Below are 25084 nucleotides of genomic sequence, written 5' to 3'. Positions count from 1 at the left end.
GTAGTATTCCATGCCAAACCACAGTTTGTTTAACCATTCTCCTGCTGAAGGACACTTGGATTGCTTCCAGTTTTGGGCTATTACAAATAAAGCAGCTATTGACATTTGTGAATAGGTATTTGTACGGATACAGGTTTTCATTTCTCTGGGATAAATGCCAGGAGTGTGATTGCTGGGCTGTATGGTAAGTGTATATTTGTTTGCTCAAGAAACTGCCTAACTATTTCATGGTATATCTTCTTCCATCCTGTTACTTTCAACCTACCTATATTGTTATATTTGAAGGGAGCTTCTTACAGAGAGCACATAGTTAGTTGGGTCATGGATTTTTATCCACTCTGTCAATATCTGTCTTTTAACTGGTGTATTTAGACTATTTACATTTAATGCAATTATTGATATGTTAGGACTTAACTCTGCCATTTTTCCCTATTCGTCCTTTCTGTTTTTCCTGGACAAGGACATCTCACAGATGTCTCTGCAGTTCGCAGCTGGAGAAGGACATGACTGTGCAATCTTCACAGAGGGAGGACAAGCCTACGAGTGACCTCTCTAGTCTTTGCCATACGTATCATTTTCCTGCTTTTTCTGTATTGTGATAAATCTTAGCCATTAGTATAACTTTATGTTGAGTGGCATGAGTTCTTCCAGAGAATCACTGAACTAGTGGGTGGTCGTGGGACCACTGAGACACTAGGTAACGCCAAACTGTTTTTCAAGGTTGTTATCTTCCTTTGATCTTAACCCCATCCTCTGCTCTTCTCCTTTAGGGTCTTACTCCATCAAAAATGCTTCCACTCTCTTGAATCTTTAATCTCCCTGTTCAGTGGCTCCTTTTCCTCTGCCTAAAGACACACTCTTACTCTCCATTCTAAAAGAAAAAGAACTCTCTCTCCATCTGCAAAAATAAATCCCTTCCTGAAAAATCTTTAGCCCTGTTTTCCCTTTTAAGTTAGCATCACATTTTTCTCCTTATCCTCAGCCTCAAATTTTTTAAGACTGTGGTCTACAGTACACTCACTGAACCCGCTTTCTAATCTGATTCTCTTCTCCACCTACTACTGTTTTCTCAGGCCTCATGCAACTCCATCTAGTTGCAGATTTGACATTCTCCTTCCTTGGCTTTTGAAAAAACAGGAACAAGAAAAAGAGTAATGAAAAGTACGTTTTTTTCTCTCTCCTTCTTCCTTCTTTTCTGTCCTTTCTGTTCATCTTCATCCTCTGTCTCTTTCACTGATACTTCTTGCTATTTCTATCCCGTAAATACTGGTGTTCCACATGGTTCCTCACCCAGTTCACTGGTTAATCTCATTCTCTCCCATTCTCTGCTGGTACTACTGCTGCTGCCCCTACCGCCCCCACCACCACCACCACCACCGTGAACTACTGTTGACTTCTAAAACTACATCTCTAATCCTGACCTCTCACATGAACCCCTGAGCTCCAGGCTCACCCTGATAAGTTCACACATGTAACATCTCTATCTGGGAGCCCCAAACACACTTCAGATTTAATACATCTAAAACTGAACTAAATCGCTGGCTTTTAATGTTTTCTTTCCCTCTGCCTCCCCTAACTCACTTAACATCACTGTCATCCACCAAGTCATGTTAAACATTTTCAAGTTTCCTATGTCTTAAACCCTTTTCCATTGATGGTGATTCATTTTGTAATGATTCATTTTGAAATGAGCTATTATTGATTAATTTAACACTAGACATTTACCTCTTTACCTGACATTTTCCTGTCTTTTGGACAGGAAGAAATATTCCAAAAATAGGAATTTCCAGAATTTGAGGCTAATTTTGAAAAAAGCTTTTAATATATAGGATAGGGCCCAAAACTCCTTCTTCCTCCCTGCCTTTCCAATTCCCTACACACACACACACACACACACACACACAACACACACACAGCCCGTTCTTTACTAAATCTGACTGCTTTTGCATTCTCTTCTTCTGGTTCCTTTGCCTTTCCTGTCTCCTATTTGTACTGTAGTATTTCCCAAGGTTTGGTGTGCAGCTCTCTACTCCTCTCACTTTACTTCCTTACCTGGGTAATCTTACTGTTTTCCAGGGCTTCAATTACTAGTGAAATGGTGATGATTTCTCCAAATCTATGTCTCTATATGTCAGAGGACATCTTTCTTGAGCTTCAGAACCAAATTTCCAACTACCAGATGAATATCTCTACCTAAATGGTATCTAAAGATTCACAGCCTTTAGAAATTTAAAACCTCCTCTCTAAATCATTATTTCATATACATTATTTCATATTTCATTTATATGTATACATGTTTATTTATATATATAAAACCCTGAAATGCTATCTCTGAGTTCAGTTCATTCATAAAAGGGATGACATTCCTGATATCACTATGCAAATCCTCTCACCAATAGCCATTTAATCTCTAGGACACTTTTCCTTAATATTTAGTCAATGCAGCAGTGTGAAACTGTTCTTCAATTTTCCCTTTAGGGCTCACTCCGACTCACCTTGTAGCAGTCATTAGCAATGAGCTGTAAGAGGCTGAAGGACTCTCCAGAGGTTTCCATCTTGAGATAAAGTTCCCAGGCTTGTCTCGGTTTCTTATTTATGATATCTACAAAAAGAAACAAAGATTTATAAATGTAAAGAAATACACTTCTGCATCTTGCTATTCTATGGATTTGGTTCTATGTTCCAAATATACAAAGTAATAGTAAACAGCTCTTACATGGAAAGCTTGCAAGGTTGGCATAAGCTGGTTCCCCATCAGACCTCCACCACAATTAAAATGTTTACGTTAGGATTCACATAATTATTTTTTTTAGATTGGGTTGATTTCCAGTAGTTACCACTTTGCTCATCTGCTTAAAAGTCACCTATCATTTATCAATCCTGCTCATATAGTTTCAGCTTCACTTAGAATATCTGATTGCTAACATTTTCCTGTGACTTCAAATGCTCAGTGAACATTTTATTTTTTTTTTTTTTCTTTTTTTTTAAAGATTTTATTTATTTATTTTTCCCCCAAAGCCCCAGTACATAGTTGTCTGTCATAGCTGCACATCCTTCTAGTTGCTGTATGTGGGACACGGCCTCAGCATGGCTGGAGGAGTGGTGCCTCGGGGCGCACCCGGGATCCGAACCCGGGCCGCCGGCAGCGGAGAGCACGCACTTAACCGCTAAGCCACGGGGCCGGCCCATCAGTGAACATTTTAAATCCAAGTGAAAAAAAGGAGCAAGAAAGTGAAGAGACAGACAGACAGAGACTATAGGCTATATAATATGCAAAAAATTATGTTTTTGACATTTTACCACTTTTCAGGCCTGCACCATAGTGAAAAGGTAAAATTAGCATAACAATATCATTTAACAAAAAATGCTATAAACTGAGACTGTGGAAATTTTAACAGAGCTAAAGGAAGAACCTGGCATCTTTCAAAACTGTTCATGTTAGGTCCATGTTGCATGGTAGAATTAATTACAGGGTAAACGTTTACAACACACGCATATGGCCGCCCTTACTGACTCTTAATTTCAGTGTTTACTCATTCTGCAAAACAAAATTAGAAAACGCTCAGTGTAATTTCTATCCAGAAGATTATGCAACAGAGAAGAAAAAGAGGATTCCTTTGTGACATTTAAAAGGAGACTCACAGCACCGAGCTAACCAACTGAGGTAAATGTAATCATTTTTCATCTTCTCACTTTGGATTAAAAGGAAAACCTGCAGGAAGAGAAAGAAAGGGAATAAACATGCAGATGCTTTTCCAATAAAAATATCCATATCAGCTTGCCTTAGATTAATGATTAACGTAGCCTCATAGATGACCAAATTCTATATAGGCTGCTAAGAAAAGTAAAGGACAAAATTTGATTTTAACATGCTTCTCTCAGTTATTGATATCACAAGCTGGCAAAAAGGTGGTAAGGATATAGAAGATTGTAACAGAATAATCAATAACTGCACAATACATATTCTTTTCAAGAACTTATGACCATGCCACTGGGCAATAAAGCAAGTCTCAAAAAATTTTAAAGTACTGGTATTATACTGACCGCATTCTATGACCACAATATAATTAAATTAGAAATCAAAATAAAATAACCTTGAAAGAATAACAAACATATTTGAAAATCATGAAACACATTTTAAAATAACCCACAGTCAAAGAATAAATCATAATAGAAATTAGAAAATAATTAGAATTTTAATAATAATAAGTTGAATAATTTGTTGAATAATAAAATTGAATTGAATAATTCAGATAAATCAATCTACAGAGTTAGAAGTCAAGACAGTGGTTAGTCTTGGGGGAAAGGGACTGACTCAAAAAGGAGACAAGGGGGGTTTCTAGGGTTCTAATAATATTCTGTTTCATGATCTGGGTACTGATTATTTGGGTATGTACACTTTAAAAACTCATAAGCTATATCCTTAGATTTGTATACTTTTCTCTATGTATGTCATGCTTTTATAAAATTTATCAAAAAAAGGAAAACATTAATGTGGTTATAAAATACATATGTCTATTCACATTGTACTTTTTAATGTAACCTAAGATCAAAGGAACTTTTAATAAGCCTTTACCCTTGAACATTTTATTTCAGTGAGAAAAAGATGTTTTTAGATAGAATCATTCAAATGCCTTCAAAAGCAGGTACCCACCTCTTCACCCTCACTAGTATTGCCTGTTGCAGCTTTGGCTTGGGCATAATTAAAGTTAAAGATGTCATCATTATAGAAGTAACTCTGAAAAACATCCCAAGAACAGGTCTCATTGAGAATTAACATATAAAATATAAAAACATCAGTTATATCAGATAAACACAAAACCAATTTTAAGGAATTAACTGATGCCACTAATGCCACCATAAAAGGGCCATCTCTAAGAGTATCTTATCTCTAACACATTATATACAGTATTTTGTATACAAAGTCACCTAGAAAATTCTATACTGACCTTAAACGAGTTGAGGTAAATCAAGACATCATCAAATTGCTTAAGCAGGAAGAAACAGGAAGCCATACACTGCCTCCCTGGTATTGTATCTGAAATGGAACGGGAAAAGAAACCTAGTGTATTCATGAAACTAAAGTTCTCTTTTGCTGAAATTTGAGTTACTTTATAACTTAGAGAGAGGAATGTATTCCAAGGCATATTTCTTAGATTATAGATTTTGTTCAGTGGACAAAACCTTAGGATAATAGAGGTCACAGTACTTGAGGGTGTCCAATAATCTCTCTCGGGGTTAACTCTCAGAGTCCGAAATGAACACGTGCACCGCAGGCTACAGTATTCCCCAGATCTTTTTCCAGGGCTTTGATTCTCTCACCCAACTCCAACACTTGCACACTCAACTAACACAACTTTTTTTTTTTTTTTTTTAAGAGGTGTGCAGGTCCCGAGTGCCCTGCCCATTGATGGGCTGCCTGCCACACATTGCATTTTTTTTTTAATAATTTTATTTATTTATTTTCCCCCCAAAGCCCCAGTAGATAGTTGTATGTCATAGTTGCACATCCTTCTAGTTGCTGTATGTGGGACACGGCCTCAGCATGGCTGGAGAAGCGGTACGTCAGTGCGCGCCCGGGATCCGAACCCGGGCCGCCAGCATCGGAGCACGTGCACTTAACCGCTAACCCACGGGGCCGGCCCAAACACAACTTAATTTCCATCATCATTTGTCTAAGACAATCTAGCACTTCCAATCTCAAATGGAGATATAATTTGTCATGGAACCATCTGATCCTGAGGAACTTTTTGTCTGATATCAAAGTCCTCTTTGAGGTAGCAGAGGATTAGTATAACTCCTCACCCTTGCCACTGGCACTCCCCATCCTCCTCACTCTGTTCAATTTTTTTTCACAATCGGATATACTATATAATCTATTTATTAATTATGTTTATAGCCTGTCCCAATAGACTCTATGCTGCACAAGGGTAAGGGGTTTTGTTCGTTTTGTTTACTGCCGTATCCCCAACACCTCAACAAATTTTTGTTGCATGAATGAATGAAATGGGGAAAGGAACTACTATTCAATAAATGGTTTTGGGGCCGGCCCCGTGGCTTAGCGGTTGGGCGCGCACGCTCCGCTGCTGGCGGCCCGGGGTTTGGATCCCGGGCACACACCGACGCACCGCTTCTCCAGCCATGCTGGGGCCATGTCCCACATACAGCAACTGGAAGGATGTGCAGCTATGACATACAACTATCTACTGGGGCTTTGGGGGAAAAAATAAATAAATAAATAAAATTTAAAAAAAATAAATGGTTTTGGTGAAACATTTGAAAGAAAATGAAAATCCAGGGGTGATAAAATATTTAACAACCAGTTCAGCATGAATATCGTTCATCAGAACAGATGGCTGACCGTAGACAACTGGTACAGACAGCCATATCGGTTCATACTCGCTAACCAGCAGCCCTTTCTCAAATCTTACATGGAATCTTGACTGATGAAATCGATATTTTAATAATAAAAATGAAGCCACAAAACTACTGGCGGGATAGGTGAATATTATATAACTGTGGGAGTAAGAAAGCACTTTCTAAACTTGATACCCATGTAAGAAATCATTATAGAAAAGATAAACATAATTAAATAAGATTTAAATACTTTTATATGGGAAAAAATACCATAGGCAGAGTTAAAAGGCAAATGACCCACTGAAAAAAAATATCTACAACATGAAAAAAGTTTAATACTTAAAGAGCTCTTGAAAAATCAATAAAAGTTAACATTTCAAATAAAAAACAGAATCCAATTTTTAAAACTCTCATGAACTAAAGAATACATTTATTCTCCTCTATTTATATGTACTCTCTCATCCCACTTTAGCTGAGATGTTGAGAAGAGCTAATCCAATATTCTCTCCTGTATCTGACTTCCTACTTCATAATGGGAAGCCAAGCAGATGTATCCCTAGACAGAGACTCAAACTTCCCCAATCAATATATGACCAGCTCCAATTAGGAATCATGCTCCTAAGCAGATTTCAGACATACCACATTCACTAGCTGATCCTCCCACCAACTGGAAGAACTGCTGGGCAATTTTCATATGATCCCGCTGAGAAACAAAGCAGAGTTGATACAGAGGAATAAGCTGCAAATATTTTATTTGTATTATACTTTATGGTTTTAACATATTTGTCAGGATTTCACATATACTCATATTCTAAATCCCTCCCCAAACAATACTAGTTCTTATTAGCATAACCAACTAGATAATGATAACTTGAATATGAATTAAAACCTATTCAGGGTTAGATAGAAAAGAAGAAAAGAAAATCCAACCCCCAAATTCTATCCTAAAAGTACCTTCATTAAATGAACTCATTCACTGACTCATTTGTAAAACAAATATTTATTGCTCTTTTATCATATATCAGACCTTGTGGTAGGAGCTATGGTTATAACAAAGAGTATTTATTAAATAAACTCATTCATTTATTCAATAACTATCTACTACCTATCTACTATATGAGGCACTGTGGAGTGAGCTAGAGATAAAAGGATTTAATTATATCCCACTTTGTTTCAAAAAGAACTTAGTATGCCATATTAAGATGAATAAGCACTTAATTTTAGACAGTGTTTTTGTGTTCATGAAAAGCTTTCCCAGAGAAACAATTATCCCCATTTTACATATGCCAAAATTACAGCTTGGAGGTATATAAGGTTAAAAAAAAGTCACTGAAAGTAAGAATGAAGCTGTGCAATGATTTGTTGTTGCTGTTATTAGATAGAAACACTTTAAAAATTAGGCTTTTTTCAAACAAAGCAGCAATTATTAGGGCTAAAGCTGTCTTTTTTTGGCTTTAACTAACACAGAATTCTTTTTACAATGGAACCTGAATTGGGGATGTGCAGAAAGGAACTGCAGAAGAGCTCATTTGTAAGCTTTCTGCCGGTTGAACCTTGACATCTATTTTGATCTTTTCCACAGACTATAGCTTTGCAAACTATAGGTTACCAGCGATTTCATACTCACCGAACCCATTTCCTGGCCAAGGGCTGCATTGACCACTCCTTTGAGGATATACTCCTGGAAACACAGAATAACACTAATTAATTTAAAAGGAATATGGACCTATGAGATATCTTTCAAATTAATTATTTGCATCAACTCAATACTTTATATATATTATTAAAAGTTACCCAGAGTCACTTTTCTCTGTTCTATCCCTACCCTGAGAGTTAACCCTGAGAGAGATATCCGGACTGGGCCAATTTGGAAAAGCACTTTCAATGAGGTGGACATCTTTTTTTTTTTTTTTGTGAGGAAGATCAGCCCTGAGCTAACATCCATGCTAATCCTCCTCTTTTTGCTGAGGAAGACCGGCTCTGAGCTAACATCTATTGCCAATCCTCCTCCTTTTTTTTTTTTCTTTTCCCCAAAGCCCCTGTAGATAGTTGTATATCATAGTTGTACATCCTTCTAGTTGCTGTATGTGGGACGCGGCCTCAGCATGGCCGGAGAAGCGGTGCGATGGTGCGCGCCCGGGATCCGAACCCGGGCCGCCAGTAGCGGAGCGCATGCACTTAACCGCTAAGCCATGGGGCTGGCCCTCCTCAAAAAAAAAAAAAAAAAAAATATATATATATATATCCTCTGATTTCCATTTGAAAGGTATTCTCTCTTTTGGAGTCCTGGGGCCTCGCCTGTGTCCCTTTCAGACTTGATTCTATTCTTTAATAGATACCCTCCTTAGCAGCTTTATCAATTTTTATGTGGGTGGTATTTTTATTTAAGAGGACTCATAAAAAGAACACTACGAAAAGATGTTGAAGCTTTTAATACACTTGAGAAATACACTTGTTTTGATTTCATGAGGTCTGGAAACATTTTTCAGTCAGTCTTTCATTCAATAAGTGGAATGCCTACTACGTGCTAGTGTACATAGCGCCGGAGATACAATATAGACTATTCCCTGACTGCAAAGAGCTAACCATCTAGCTAGGGAGAAAGACAAATTACAGACAATTATATCAGTGAGATAAGTTTCATTGTTAGTTTCATCAGAATTCTAGATGTCAGTATTTTCCAACCTCAACCATTCTGAGGAAATGACCACACATAAGGGAGTTTAAAAACAGGAAAAAGCCCAGAATATTCATTTTCATATCAAAAGTCTCACATAACGTTCCTAGATCAATCATATGGTCTTTCCTGAGATTCTACAAGCAGGAATCTTCTCTAACATGCCTTCCAGCTACCTTTCTGAAATTCTACTTTCAACAGAACTTGGCTAGTAAAAATGTGACACATTCTTAATTACCTGAGGAGTAGTAGGTTCCAGATCCTTAATTAAGTTATAAGCTTCTTGTACATCATCTGAAATATAAGAAATAAGTAGATACACTAGTCTGTATTCCAGCAAACTCTTCTGAAACAGTCCCCCAAAAGATAAGATCCTTCAGTACTCAAACATTCATGGGAAGTATGATTTCTTTTATCTGTCCTCTAACTCTCCATCAAGTTCAATGTTGAGTAGTTATCCTAAAGATAACTAAATATCCTTAAGAAACCCATTTTAAGCTATGAAGCACCTAAAAAAGTGTTCAAGCTAAGAATATGGACTGGGTATTATATACTAATGGCATCGTAATTATATAAGAAAAACAACCATTTTTTAAAAAGAGATATACATTAATTATGTAGGAGTGAAAAGATGAAGTCTGAAATTTGCTTTAAAACATTTCAGCAACAAAAAAGGGAGAGGGATGATAGATGAAAAAAGATTGGCAATATCTTGAAGACTGTTGAACCTGGGATGAATGTTTGGGTGTTCATACTATTTACTTTTGTTTATGTTTGAAAATTTTTATAACAAAAATTAATTTATAAAATACGTTTCTTTAATTTTGTCCAAAACCATATTTCTTTGTGCTAATATATCAAATAGAGAGAACTGTTTGCAAGTTCATGTTCTTAGTTTAATAAACACATTTTCCTTGATGAGGAATATGTTGTCTGACTGGTTTCTACCATACACCTAAAAAGGCCCACACTGCTAGTCCAAGGTCCATGACAGAGTGCCACCACCAACATGTGGTAGCTACTATCCTGTACTCATAACTTTTAGATAGAAGACTGCTTTATGTGTGTGTCTAACAATTTTAACCTTACTTAGTGGCAATAAATATCACATTCTCTTTGTTTTTTTTTAATTTTAATTTTTTTCCCCCCAAAAGCCCCAGTAGATAGTTGTATGTCATAGTTGCACATCCTTCTAGTTGCTGTATGTGGGACGCAGCCTCAGCGTGGCCGGAGAAGCAGTGTGTTGGTGCTCACCTGGGATCCGAACCCGGGCCGCCAGCAGCGGAGCGTGCGCACTTAACCGCTAAGCCATGGGGCCGGCCCTATCACATTCTCTTTGAATCATACTATTTCTCATAAGAAGCCAGAGGTACAAAGAAACAGAAAAGCAGACAATTAGAGCAAATAAAAAACAGTTAATGATAAAACAAAAAAAGACAGGAAAATGTAGATGTACATTATACACCGGGGGACACTGAGAAAAAAAGACCTACAAGGGAGGGGAAGGCAAAACAATGGAAAAACTGAAATAAGAATGGGTAGGGGGGTGGCCAGCCCCGTGGCTTAGCGGTTAAGTGCACGCACTCCGCTACTGGCGGCTCAGGTTCGGACCCCGGGTACGCACCGACGCACCGCTTCTCCGGCCATGCTGAGGCCGCGTCCCACATACAGCAACTAGAAGGATGTGCAACTATGACATACAACTATCTACTGGAGCTTTGGGGGAAAAAAAAATAAATAAAATTATAAAAAAAAAAAAAAAAAAAGCATGGGTAGGGGGGCCGGCCCGGTGGCATAGTGATTAACTTCACGTGCTCGGCTTTGGCAGCCCAGGGTTGGCAGGTTTGCATCCTGGGCGCAGATCTACACATCACTTGTCAGGCCATGCTGTGGCAGGCGACCCACATATGAAAAGTGGAGGAAGATGGGCACGGATGTTAGCCCAGGGCCAATTTTCCTCAGCAAAAAAGAGGAGGATTGGCAACAGATGTTAGCTCAGGGCTAATTTTCCTCACCAAAAAAAAAAAAGAATGGGTACAGAACAAAAACCAGAAAAACAAGAGGGAAAAAGAAAAACAGAATGAAGGAGAAGGTTGGAAGCAACAGAAGAGGAAAGAGCGGATAAAGAGAAAAGGCACAAGAAATAAGCACCAATAAATTTGTTCCGTCCTATGAAACTGTTGCAAATATATTTTTGGAAGGATTAATGGCTTTTAAGTTAAGAGAGCATCATGGCGGAGTGAGCTTTCCCATAAACTCTCCCCAGATAAGATACAGCAAAAACAACACTCACATACCAACAAAGGAAACTCACACAACACAAAAGGACATCTGAGAGACCCACGCAGCCGTGCATCTGAGAGTGGACCTGCTGGAGCCCCCAGAGGAAGTGGGGAGAGGTAAGGAGAAATCCTCTCCCTCCCCATCTGATTGGTGACTCCAGGTCCATGTGGCTCCCAGAGAGAGAGGGGAGGGACAGCCCTCTGTGGGAAAACCGTCGCTCTCCAAGTTCTCTCACAGCCTGTGGGAAACTCCCACATGGAGGAGTCTGAAGTGTTGCAGGCGTGCCATCAACATCTGAGCACCCCAGGAGAGCAGATGGCAAGGGAAGAACGAGAAGCCCCCAGGGATTGGGCAGGCAAAAGAGACAGCCCCCACCCCCCGCCGCCCCCCATGCACAGCACTTCAGCTCAGCCAGTTGGTCGGAGTGCTCACAGAGTGCAGCGGGCTCAGAATACACAGCCCTTGACCCCACCCAGTGGTGGTAGGTGGAAACTGCAACCAGATATTGTTGGGATGAGGAAAATAAGTCAACTCCAGCAGGTATGATGCAAAAATACATTAAATCTCCAGACCAGAAGGAAAATGACAAGCACCCAGAAATCAACCCTGAAGACACAGAAATTTATAACCTAAATGACAGAGAATTCAAAGTAGCTATCATAAAAAAGCTCAACAAATTACAAGAAAACAGATAATTCAATGATATCAGGAATTTCTTCACAAAAGAGACTGAAACCACAAAGAAAAACCAATCAGTATTGTTGGAGATAAAAACACAATGGAGGTGGGGCCGGCCCTGTGGCTTGGTGGTTAAGTGCGCGCGCTGCGATGCTGGCGGCCCGGGTTCGGATCCCGGGTGCGCATCGAGGCACCACTTCTCCGTTCATCCTGAGGCCGAGTCCCACATGCAGCAACTAGAAGGATGTGCAGCTACGACACACAACTATCCACTGGGGCTTTGGGGGGAAAAAATAAAATAAATAAAATCTTTAAAAAAAAAAAAAAAAAAAAAAAAAAAAAAACACAATGGAGGAGATAAAGGAAAATCTGGAATCTTTAAAGAACAGAGCTGACAATATGGAGGAAAGAATTAGCATTATTGAAGATAGGAATGCAGAAATGCTCCAGATAGAGGAGGAGAGAGAACTAAAAGTAAAAAGAAATGAAGAAATTCCCCAAGAAATATCCAACTCAATTAGGAAATGTAACATAAGGATTATAGGTAATCCTGAGGGAGAAGAGAAGGAAAAAGGAACAGACAGCTTATTAAAGGAAATAATAGCTGAGAACTTCCCAAATCTGGGGAAGGAGCTGGAAATGCCAGTAAATGAAGCCAACAGATTGCCTAAATATATCAACAGGAAAGGGCCCTCTCCAAGGCATATTTTAGTAAAGCTAGCAAAAGTCAATGACAAAGAAACAATATTAAGGGCAGCCAGACAAAAACAAAAAATAACGTACAAAGGAATTCCCATCAGGCTCTCAGCAGATTTCTCAACAGAAACTTTAGGCTAGGAGAGACTGGAATGATATATTCAAAATTCTGAAAGACAACAACTTTCAGCCAAGAATACTCTATCCAGCAAATATATCCTTCAAATACGATGGGGAAATAATAACTTTCCCAGATAAACAAAAGCTAAGGGAGTTCATGGCCATGAGACCCCGCACTACAAGAAATGCTCAAGAAGGCCCTCATGCCTGAAAAAAAAAGAGAGAGGGGATACAAAGCTTCAAGCAAGGAGAAAAATAGGTAGACAAAATCAGAAAAGTAGTAGCTCTCTATCAGAATAGGTTAGCAAACACTTAAATACCAAAATCAAAGATCAGGGGAAGGAAAACACTAAAAATAAATATAACCTCATCACTTTAAACACACACTCACAACACAGATGGAATAACTTGCGACAATAACAACTTAGAAGGGGAAGAGGAAAGGGATCGAATCGACTTAGTCTAAGGAAATAAGAGGTCATCAGATAATGGACTATCTCATCCACGAGATTTTTTACACAAACTTCAAGGTAATCACTAAACAAACAATCAGAACAGAATCACATATGATAAATAAAGAGTAAACTAAAAGAGTCATCATACAGAACTATCAAACTGAATTGGCAGTCGGAAACACACGGGACGAGAAACAAAGAAATGCAAAAGAACTGGAAAATAAGCGATACAATAGCAACATCAAGCCCTCATATATCAATAATCATTGTAAATGTAAATGGACTGAATTCTCCAATCAAAAGACACAGAGTGGCGGGATGGATTAAAAAGCAAAGCCCAACAATATGATGCCTCCAGGAAACACATCTCAGCTCTAAAGACAAACACAGGCTCAGAGTGAAAGGATGGAAGACAATACTCCAAGCTAATGGCAAACAAAAGAAAGCAGGTGTTGCCATGCTTCTATCAGACAAAGTAGACTTCAAGATAAAACAGGTAATGAGAAACAAAGAGGGGCAATATATAATGATAAAAGGGACACTCCACCAAGAAGACATATCAATTATAAATATATATGCACCCAACATAGGAGCACCAAAGTACATAAAGCAACTATTAACAAACCTAAAAGGAGATATTAACAACAACACAATAATAGTAGGGGATCTTAATACCCCACTTACATCAATGGATGGATCATCCAGACAAAAAGTCAATAAGGAAATAGTGGACTTAAACAAAAAACTAGATGAGATGGACTTAACAGACATACACAGAGCACTCCACCCAAAAACAGCAGACTACACATTCCTCTCAAGCACGCATGGAACATTCTCAAGGATGGACCATAAGTTTGGGAAACAAGGCAAGCTTACATAAATTTAAGAAGATTGAAATCATAACAAGCATCTTTTCTGACCATAATGCTATGAAACTAGAAATCAACTACAAGAAAATAACTGGGCAAGTGACAAAGATGTGGAGATTAAACAACATGCTACTGAACAACCAATGGATCATTGATGAAATTAAAGGAGAAATCAAAAAATATCTGGAGACAAATGGAAATGAAAATACGCCATACCAACTAATATGGGATGCAGCAAAAGCAGTCCAGAGAGGGAAACTCATAGCAATACAGGCTCACCTTAACAAACAAGAAAAATCCCAAACAAGCAACCTTAAACTACACCTAACAGAACTAGAAAAAGAAGAACAAACAAAGCCCAAAGTCAGCAGAAGGAGAGAAATAATAAAAATCAGAGCATAAATAAATGAAATTGAAACCAAAAAAAAAACAGTAGAAAGGATCAACGAACCAACAAGTTGGTTCTTTGAGAAGAAAAACAAAATTGACAAACCCTTAGCCAGACTTACTAAGAAAAAAAGAGAAAAGGCTCAAATAAATAAAATTAGAAATGAAAGAGGAGGGCTGGCCCCGTGGCTTGGCGGTTAGGTGCGGGCGCTCCACTGCTGGCGGCCCAGGTTCTGATCCAGGCGCACACCGACGCACCGCTTCTCCAGCCACGTTGAGGCCACGTCCCACATACAGCAACTAGAAGGATGTGCAGCTATGACATACAACTATCTACTGGGGCTTTGGGGGAAAAAAAATAAATAAAATTAAAAAAAAAAAAAATGAAAGAGGAGAAATTACAACAGATACCACAGAAATACAAAGGATTGTAAGAGAATACTATGAAAATCTATATGCCAACAAAGTGGACAATCTAGAAGAAATGGATAAATTCTTAGACCCATGCAAAACTGAACCAAGAAGATATAGAGATTCTGAATAGACCAATCACAAGTAAAGAGATCAAAACAGTAATCAAAAACCTCCCCAAAAATAAAAGTCCAGGACCAGATGGCTTCTCCAGAGAATTTTACCAAACATTCAAAGAAGATTTAATACCTATCTTCTCAAACTATTCCAAAAAATAGAGGAAGATGGAACACTTCCTAACATATTCTACGAGGCCAACATGACCCTGATACCAAAGCCAGACAAGGACAATATAAAGAAGAAAAACTACAGGTCAATATAGCTGATGAACATAGATGCAAAAATACTCAACAAAATATTGGCAAACCAAATACAGCAATATGTTAAAAACATCATACACCATGAGCAAGTGGGATTTATACCAGGGACACAGGGATGGTTCAACATCCACAAATCAATCAATGTGATACACCACATTACCAAAACAATGAATAAAAACCACATGATCATCTCAATAGATGCAGAGAAGGCATTTGACAAGAGCCAACATCCGTTTATGATAAAAACTCTCAACAAAATGGGTATAGAAGGAAAGTACCTCAACATAATAAAGGCCATATATGACAAACCCACAGCCATCATCATACTCAACAGGGAAAGTCTGAAAGCCATTCCTCTGAGAACAGGAACAAGACAAGGCTGCCCACTCTCACCACTCTTATTCAACATAGTACTTGAGGTTTTGGCCAGAGCAATTAGGCAAGAAAAAGGAATAAAAGGAATCCAAATAGGCAACGAAGAAGTGAAACTCTCGCTATTTGCAGATGACATGATTTTATATATAGCAAACCCTAAAGAATCCAGTGGAAAACTATTAGAAATAATCAACAATTACATCAAAGTTGCAGGATACAAAATCAACTTACAAAAATCAGTTGCATTTCTGTATGCTAATAATGAACTAACAGAAAGAGAATTCAAAAAGATAATTCCATTTACAATAGCAACAAAAAGAATAAAATATCTAGGAATAAATCTAACCAAGGAGATGAAAGACCTATACAATGAAAACTATAAGACATCATTGAAAGAAATGGAAAGATATCCCATGCACATGGATTGGAAGAATAAGCACAGCTAAAAATGTCTATATTACTTAAAGCAATCTACAGATTCAATGCAATCCCAATCAGAATCCCAATGACATTCTTCACGGAAATATACAAAGAATACTAAAATTCATATGGGGCAACAAAAGACCCCTAATAGCTAAAGCAATCCTGAGAAAAAAGAACAAAGCTGGAGGCATCACAATCCCTGACTTCAAAACATAATACAAAGCAATAGTAATCAAAACAGCATGGTACTGGTACAAAAACAAACACACAGATCAATGGAACAGAATTGAAAGCCCAGAAATAAAACCACACATCTACGGACAGCTAATCTTCGACAAAGGAGCTAAGAACACAATGGAGAAAGGAAAGTCTCTTCAATAAACGGTGCTGGGAAAACGGGACAGCCACATGAAAAAGAATGAAAGTAGACCATCTGCTTTCACCATTCACAAAAATTAACTCAAAATGGATCAAAGACCTAAAGGTGAGACCTGAAACTACAAAACTCCTAGAAGAAAATATAGGCAATACATTGTTTGACATTGGTCATAAAGGAGTCTTTTCAGATACCATGTCTACTCAGACAAGGGAAACTAACAAAAAAAATAAACAAGTGGGACTTCATCAGATTAAAGAGCTTCTACAGGGGCCGGCCCCCTGGCTTAGCGGTTAAGTGTGCACAGTCCACTACTGGCGGCCTGGGTTCAGATCCCAGGTGCGCACCGATGCACCGCTTCTCCTGCCATGCTGAGGCCACGTCCCACATACAGCAACTAGAAGGATGTGCAACTACAACATAGAACTATCTACTGGGGCTTTGGGGAAGAAAAAAAAAAAGGAGGAGGATTGGCAATAGATGTTAGCTCAGAGCCGGTCTTCCTCAGCAAAAAGAGGAGGATTAGCATGGATGTTAGCTCAGGGCTGATCTTCCTCACAAATAAATAAATAAATAAATAAAAACAAAAAAAAATAAAGAGCTTCTACAAGGCAAATGAAACCAGGCTCAAAATGAACAGACAACCCACCAGCAGAGAAAAGATATTTGCAAATCATATATCCAACAAGGGGTTAATCTCCATAATATATAAAGAACTCATACAACTAAACAACAAAAAAACTAAACAACCCAATCAAAAAATGGGCAGAAGATATGAACAGATACTTTCCCAAGGAAGATATACAGATTGCCAATAGGCATATGAAAAGATGCTCAACATCAGTAATCATCAGGGAAATGCAAGTCAAAACAACACTAAGATATCACCTTACACCCGTTAGAATGGCTATAATCACCAAGACAAAAAACAACAAATGTTGGAGAGGTTGTGGAGAAACAGAAACCCTCATTCACTGCAAGTGGGAATGCAAACTGGTGAAGCCTCTATGGAAAACAGTATGGAGATTCCTCAAAAAATTAAAAATAGAAATACCCTATGATCCAGCTATCCCACTATTGGGAATCTATCAACGAACCTGAAATCAACAATCCAAAGAGGCTTATGCACCCCTACGTTCATTGCAGCATTATTCACTACAGCCAAGAAGTGGAAGCAACCCAAGTATCCCTCGACTGATGACTGGATAAAGAAGATGTGGTATATATACACGATGGAATACTACTCAGCCATAAAAAAAAACAAAATCGTCCCATTTGCAACAACATGAATGGACCTGGGGAGTATTACATTAAGTAAAATAAGCCAGAGAGAGAAAGAAAAACACTGCATGATTTCACTCATATGTGGAATAGAAACCAATACACGGACAGAGAGAAGTGTATGGTAGTTACCAGGGGCAAGGGGGTCGGGGGTGGGCACAAGGGGTGAAGGGAGGCATTTATATGGTGACTGACAAACAGTAATGTACAACTAAAATTTCACAATGTTATAATCTATTAAGACATCAATAAAAAAAGGTTAAGAAAATAGTTCAATTAGAGAGTAAATGTTCTAAAATATCTTGTTATAAGCAAGACCAAGACAAATTTTTCTCACCTTGACGAAGGTAGTAAATCACCAAGTTCAGCCTAGCTTCAGGAATGACATCAACCAGGGGGGGCAAAACCTGCAAAGCCCCTTCACCTCCTCGGAAAACAACCTAAAGACAGAGAAACTCTATTATCATGGCAATAAGTATGAATATATTTACTGCTGGAAATCTTTTAAGGAGCTGCCACTTATTAGGATGAATATATTTTTAAGCTCTCTATATACACATGACCTTGACCTTACTGAACGAAAGCCACTATCTAAATAACAATAAGAAACAGAATAAAGGCGTAACCCTATTGCATACATTTCCTTTTCTCTTCATAAGAACTGCAGAAAACTCTTCAAGTACCCAATAATTAATGAAACTTTTTCTAGACAGATATTCTACACCAAAAACTCCAAGAAGGAATTTATATAACCTATCTGAGCCTGTTTCCTCACATCTAAATGGCATTAGTAACGTCTATCTTTCAGGATTATTATGAAGATTAAATGAGTTAAAGTGAGCTAAATGTGTGGTACGCGGATGGTATTATTAACTCATTCAGTAAATAGTCACTAGCACCTACCATATGCCTGGTATTTAATAAGCACCAGGGTTATAGCAGGAACAAGTCACTCCCCTGTCACTATAGCGGCTGTATTCAAGTGGGGAGGGACCTTCAAACAGCGAACATATAAGTATGTTGTCATGTGACGATAAATGCTATAGAGAATAGCTAAAACAAAAACTCCATCCGTGAAAGGACAGTTTTGCACCCTGCTGTGTGCTCAGAGCCCAGCACAGTGTCTGGCACACAGCAAGCTGTTTCACAGATAAATATACAGAAATCAAGGCTATCAGGCATACACTACCTAATCTCTTCTTTCTATCTCAAAATAGCCGTGTGGTCATCTTTTTTGGTTCCTCCTTGTCTGAGATGTTCCCTTCTTTTGCCAAGATTAATTCTTTTACTTGTCTTCTTAATCTCATGACTTCTAACTCCATCTGGATCTTGTTTCTCCATTAATTAATCATTCTATCTTCATTAGTCCTGGTCCTACTTCTCAACTTCAAACATACACAAGGGTTTTCGCTCTCTTGAAAATCTTCCACTTGGTGCCATTGTTCCCTCTGGATAGTGCCCTCTTTTTCTTCTTTCTCTCAAAGCCACACTTCAAAAGTATGTGGCTTACTGCTTCAACTTTTTTCTCATCCTCTCACTCTTTAACCGCTCAGAAAACTGGCTTTCGCTCTCAGCACACTGGTAAACTTACTCTCACAAGTCACAAATTAACCCCTTTAACCAAATTCAATGTACTTTTCTGTCCTCTTGCTCCATGATGTGTCTGTAGTTTTGACACTGATGGCCACAGCATGACAACAACAGCACTGTTTATGAAATGCTTACTGTATGCTAGATACTGTGTAATGTACCTTATACACGTTACCTCATTTAATCTTCACAAGAAAATAAGGTAGGGACTGTAATTTCTCCTGTTCTACATACGAGAACACTGAGACTCAGCAATGTTAAGTGACTTACCTAAAGTTACAAGGCTAGTATACAGTGTAGCTTGATTTTGACCTCAAGTCTGACTGCAAAAGTCAATGCTCATAACAACCGTTTATATTGCTCAATATTTTTCAGGCTTTGTTTTAAACTATAAAAGTAACATGCGCTCATTGGAAAAACAACTTACATACAGTATCACAAAAGGGAAAAGGAAAATTTCCATATTCTTGCTTCTCTCTTTAATCCAACTCTCCAAATAATACCTATTTACTAGCTGATATGCTCTTTCCAATCACATATACATATAGTGGTTCTTTACTCTGGCTGTGTATTATATCCACCTGGGAAGTTTTTATGAAAAATACTGATAGCTGAGCCCTAGCCCAACCATTATATAAGAATCTCTGGAGGGTGGAGTCCATGCATCACCATTGTGAAAAACCTCCCAGATGATTAACATGTGCAGTTGTAAATGACATTCCATTATCTAGGTGCTCTTTCTTGCCTTCCCTTTCCTGTCTTATTTGCTTCTTCTCCTTCCTCCAGCCCCTAAAATACAGATGCGCTCTTGGAACCATATTTTTCTCTGTTTTTAACCTGTTCTTCCACATTTAGTTGTCAGGACTTCAGCCATCACTTCTCTTATGAAAACTCCTAAACCTATTCTCCAGTCTTGATCTGTCTCCAAGTTTAATTTCCAGACTACTATCTCTAACACATCATTCCCCACAAAAATTAACCTGGCTTTAATTTATAAATTAGATTAGAAGTAAACAGAGGCAGAAGCTCATAACAGAAACTATCCAAAGAAAACTATACCTGTGATGGAGGCCTGAATTAGAGAAGGAATGGAATAAATGTAAGACATTGCCAAGAAAGAATTAATAGGATTAAACTGACGCAACAGATATCAGAGATAAAGGAGAGGAAAGAGTCTAAGACAGCTATGGTTTTCAGCATGTGTATTAGGAGAATTGGTGCCAAAGAAGAAATAGAGAAATCAGAAGGAAAAGGTGTAGTTAATATCACCATTTTTAGATGAAGAATCTGAAACTCAGCAATATTGAATAATTTGCCCAATGTCCCCAAGTGTCTGAGTTGAAAACAGCTGCCCTGCAACCACTGTATTGCATGGTCAATAGAATCAAACTTAATCTGAATCTGGATTTTTTTAGCAATGGCTATCACAATCCAGCCCTAAACCTAACCACCCCCTTATTTTTTTACCAAGTAAAACTTTACTTTTCACTATGTCCCAGTGCAAACTTTCTGTTCTAGTAAGCTCAATCTGCTCGCAACCTTTCATATATGTCATCCTCGTTCTAACTCCATGCCCTTGCCTCGAATGCACCCTCTAAATCTCAGCCATCCTCCAAAGATGAGCTCAGGTTTTACTCTCACCAGAAAATCCTTCCCATTTGCTCTAACCCACAAGGATATGTTCCTTTGTCTTCGCCAACAGAATGAACTCTTGGATCTACACTACCTTGTACTTCTTTCTAAATGCCCTCCCAATATGGATTTCCTTGAGGGAAGGATCTGATTATGCTACGCTGCTTTTCTCTCCTCCACGGCTAGGAGGAGTTCACTTGAGTAGAGAAATATCTGTTGTGATATCTCCCTTCATTCATCTTTCTAACTGCTGTGATGTACCAAAGTAGGGTAGGACTCAAATCAGTCAAGATGGAAAACTATTATTCACCAGATTGTGCTTGATGAGTTCTTTAGCAAATTCAAAGGTGGAAGAAGCATTGTCCATCAAGCTTTTGAGCTCTGCCTGAAATGGATAAAGGAAAAGCTTATTAAAATAACAAGTGTATATATGTGGTGACTGATAAACAATAACGTACAACAAAAATTTCACAATAAAAAAAAAGAATAGAAAAAAAATAACAAGTGTATAGTTCTTACACCACATATTTATACAGCGTTTTACAGTTTACAAAGAATTTATCATACTATTTCATTTGTTCCTCAGGACTCTAAGAAACAGTCAGTGTAATTATTATTATCCTCATTTTACAGATGAGAACATTGAGGCTGATAGACATTAAATGACTTGAACCTTACACTAAGCAAGTTTGAAACTGGTGAACTCAAGTCGGAAGACTCCTAGAGTTAGTCTTTTCTTTCAGAGCCAAACGTGATAAAGGAGCTAAACTTTTAACAACTGAGATTGATTCTTCAATCTGACCATTCCACTTATATCCTGAATTCTGACAGTATCTCCTTCCTGCTGAATTGGACTTTATTTATATAACACAATTAAAATACCTTCTCCTCTCTGTTTTATCATTCATTAGACCTATCAGATCTCTTCTGTATTCTCTCGCCCCCTTAACTCATCTTAGAACAAATGGTTAGCCATTTCCAGTATCTCCATTAATACCGTAGACTCACTTACCCCCTTTCTCAGCTTTCCGCTATTCCTACCTTGCCAATCTATAATTTTGAGTAATCCTCCTCTCCTCCTTTTTCTACTTCTATCAGTAGTTAGCTAAGCTTTTCTGGATAAATAAGTAAATTCTTGACTGTTCTCACTACTATAAACTTGTTCTACCTGATCTCATATGGGAATGCACATCTGCTCAGCAATCCTTTCATTAATCTCTCCTCTTTTCCACAGCAGCAATTCCAAACTGTTGGGTTATATTAGGATAGATTAGTAGTTTTCAAGCTTTTTGATCTCAAGACCCCGTTTATAATCTTAAAAATTATTAAGGATCTCAAAGAGCTTTTGTTTATGTGGGTTATAGCCATCAATATTTATTATATTAGAAATTAAAACAGAAATTTTTAAGGATTCAATTAATCAAAAATAATAAACCCACTACACATTAACATAAATATTTTTAATTTTAACAAACTGTATTTACCAAAACAAAAATTTAGTGAGAAGAGTGGTACTGTTTTACATTTTTGCAAATCTCTTCAATGTCTGGCTTAACAGAGGACAACTACATTGGCATATCTGTATCTGCATTTGATCTATTCTGAAATCACGTTGTCTCTGGAGAACTTCACTGCACACTTGAGCAAATGAAAGTGAAAAGACAAAATCTTTTAGTATTACAAGGATAGTTTTGGTCTCAGGCAGGGCTAGCTGGGACTAAGGGTGACGAAAGTGAGAAGCCTAGGGACAGAATTTAAAGCAGCACTCACTGCACATGAAAAGATGTTCAACATCATTAGTCATCAGGGAAATGCAAATCAAAACCACAATGAGATTCCACTTCACAGCCAGAGACGGCTAGAATAAAAAAGTCGGATAAGAACAGCTGTTGGCAAGGATGTAGAGAAACTGAAACTCTTATACACTGCTGGTGGGAATGTAAACTGGTGCTGCTACTTTGGAAAACAGCCTGGCAGTTCTCAATTAAATATAAGGTTACCGTATGACCTAGCAATTCTACTCATAGGTTTATACCCAAGAGAAATGAAAACATGTCCAAAACATGTGCAAAAACATGTAAACAAATGTTTATAGCCGCATTATTCATACTAAGCCGAGGCAGAAACAACCCACATGTTCATCAGGTGATGCATGGGAAAATAAAATGTGGCATATATGCTTATAATGGAATATTATTTGGTCATAAAAATGAATGCAGTACTAACACTCGCTACAACAAGATAAACATTATAAACATTATGCTAAGTAAAAGAAATCAGTCATAAAAGATCACATATTATATGATTCCTTTTAGATGAAATATCCAGAATAGGAAAATCTAGAGAGACAGAAAGTAGTTGCTTGGGGCTGAGGGAATAAGGGTTGATAGCTAAGGGCTATGGGGTTTCTTTTTGAGGTAATGGAAATATTCTAAAATTGACTGTGGTGATGACTGCACACAGCAGTGAATATACTAAAACCCACTGAATTGTATACTTTAAAAGAGTGTATTGTATGGTATGTTGGTTATATCTCAATAAATCTGTTAAAAAATAAAACTATAAACAGAAGATGTAGGTCATCTTATCTATCTATGTTAGAGTGAAATGACCTTTCTCAAAGCATGACACCAATGATAGAAACCATGTAAGGAATATTCTGCATGAAACATACGTGTTTACATTCAAATTTTCTGTGTCCTTATATTTAAAACATATGTTAGGGTTTTGTGTTTTCAATCTAATTTAATTGAGAAATTAAATCTTTTAAAAATAATATAATTAGAGATAATTTGGATTTGAAAAAGGCAAAACAATAAGCCTTTAAGAAGATAATATCAGAGAATATGATCTTAGGCTAGGAAATCATTTCTTAAATAATTATCTTTAAAAAGATACAGAAGGCACTAAACAAAAAGAAAAAGATAAATATGACTATGTTTCTGCCTACAGAATTTTTGATAAGTGCTGATATTTACTGAGAGTTTACTATGCACATCAAGTTAAGGATTTTACATTCATCATATCATTTAATCTTCAGAGCAACCTATAATAAGTCAGTACTGTTACTTTCCCTATTTTGCAGATGACGCTTAAGGAGGTTAAATAGTTCACTGAAAGCCACACAGCTGGTAAGCCAGGGTCAGAATTTGGAATCTGATTTCAAAACACCTGCTCTTAATCACTAAAGTAATCACTTCCCAGTTTGGGGGAAAGAGTTCTTTTATCTCTTTTTTCTCTGAAACCAGCATTCTCCTTCCTTTCACCAGCATCTTATATCCACTGCTTCTATTTCTTCATCATCTATTTCCCATCCCTCTGCCATATCCTTTATGACAATTCCCACTCCAAGTGATTACTCACTCATTCCTTATCTCCTTGCCGTCTAGCTTCAACCCCCAATAATGATACCCTAATCAGAGGAGGAAATTGTAGGAAATCTTAGTTATGAAATTCAATGGCTTTTTCTCAATCTTCATCTTTATTGACCTCTTTTGAACCTCTCCTTCTTTAAACGTGATTCTCCCTTAATTTGTTAGTCATACTTTAAAATTCTCATTCAACCAATACTTAGTTGGCATCAACTTTGTGTGTGCATTGTGCCAGGTCCTGGAATACAAACGTCAAAAGACACAGTCTTAACCCTCAATAACCTTGTCTAGATTAAAGATAATTAAACAACTACCAAATAACAAGCATGAGTATATATATAATATATAAATTATATATAACAAGAAGCATGATATATATTTGATATATAAGCATTATATATATATCACACTTATTATTTGGTTATATATATAACATCATGCTTATTATTTGGAAATTGTATTATTATATATATATAAAATAAGAGCAAAGAGGAAAGTACACATAAATTTGCAGTAACTTTTAGTGGTTAAGTTTATGGGCTTCAGAGTCAGACAGACAAGAGTTTGAGACCTGAATTTGTCACTTCTTAGTTGTATAACCTTGGGTAAGTTATTCAAAGTACTCTAAGAACTAAGTGAATCATTACAGATTATTGTATGCTCACTATAGAAGAGAAGAATGCTATTGGTGTTCACGGAGAGAATTAATCATATAATATAGAG

General features: G+C 37.5%; 1 protein-coding gene across 2 annotated transcripts in view; it reads right to left on the bottom strand.

The window, feature by feature from the left end:
- The window catches only part of IFT56 (intraflagellar transport 56), a 49360-nt gene that overhangs the window by 10454 nt on the left and 13822 nt on the right, over positions 1–25084 (bottom strand). For both annotated transcript variants that reach the window (XM_004430706.3, XM_087431573.1), the window contains exons 8-16: positions 21301–21375; positions 18106–18208; positions 9273–9328; positions 7985–8038; positions 6997–7060; positions 4950–5038; positions 4655–4738; positions 3643–3712; positions 2496–2602 (exon numbers count right to left, since the gene is read on the bottom strand). In XM_004430706.3, coding sequence (XP_004430763.1) covers positions 2496–2602; positions 3643–3712; positions 4655–4738; positions 4950–5038; positions 6997–7060; positions 7985–8038; positions 9273–9328; positions 18106–18208; positions 21301–21375 — 702 coding nt within the window. The remainder of the gene's footprint in view (positions 1–2495; positions 2603–3642; positions 3713–4654; positions 4739–4949; positions 5039–6996; positions 7061–7984; positions 8039–9272; positions 9329–18105; positions 18209–21300; positions 21376–25084) is intronic.

Source organism: Ceratotherium simum, chromosome 1, assembly GCF_057802395.1.
Source record: "Ceratotherium simum simum isolate JZ-2026a chromosome 1, ASM5780239v1, whole genome shotgun sequence".
NCBI classification, from domain to species: Eukaryota; Metazoa; Chordata; class Mammalia; order Perissodactyla; family Rhinocerotidae; genus Ceratotherium; species Ceratotherium simum.
Note: the sequence above shows the minus strand (reverse complement) of the source record. Positions and strands in the feature narration are given on the sequence as shown.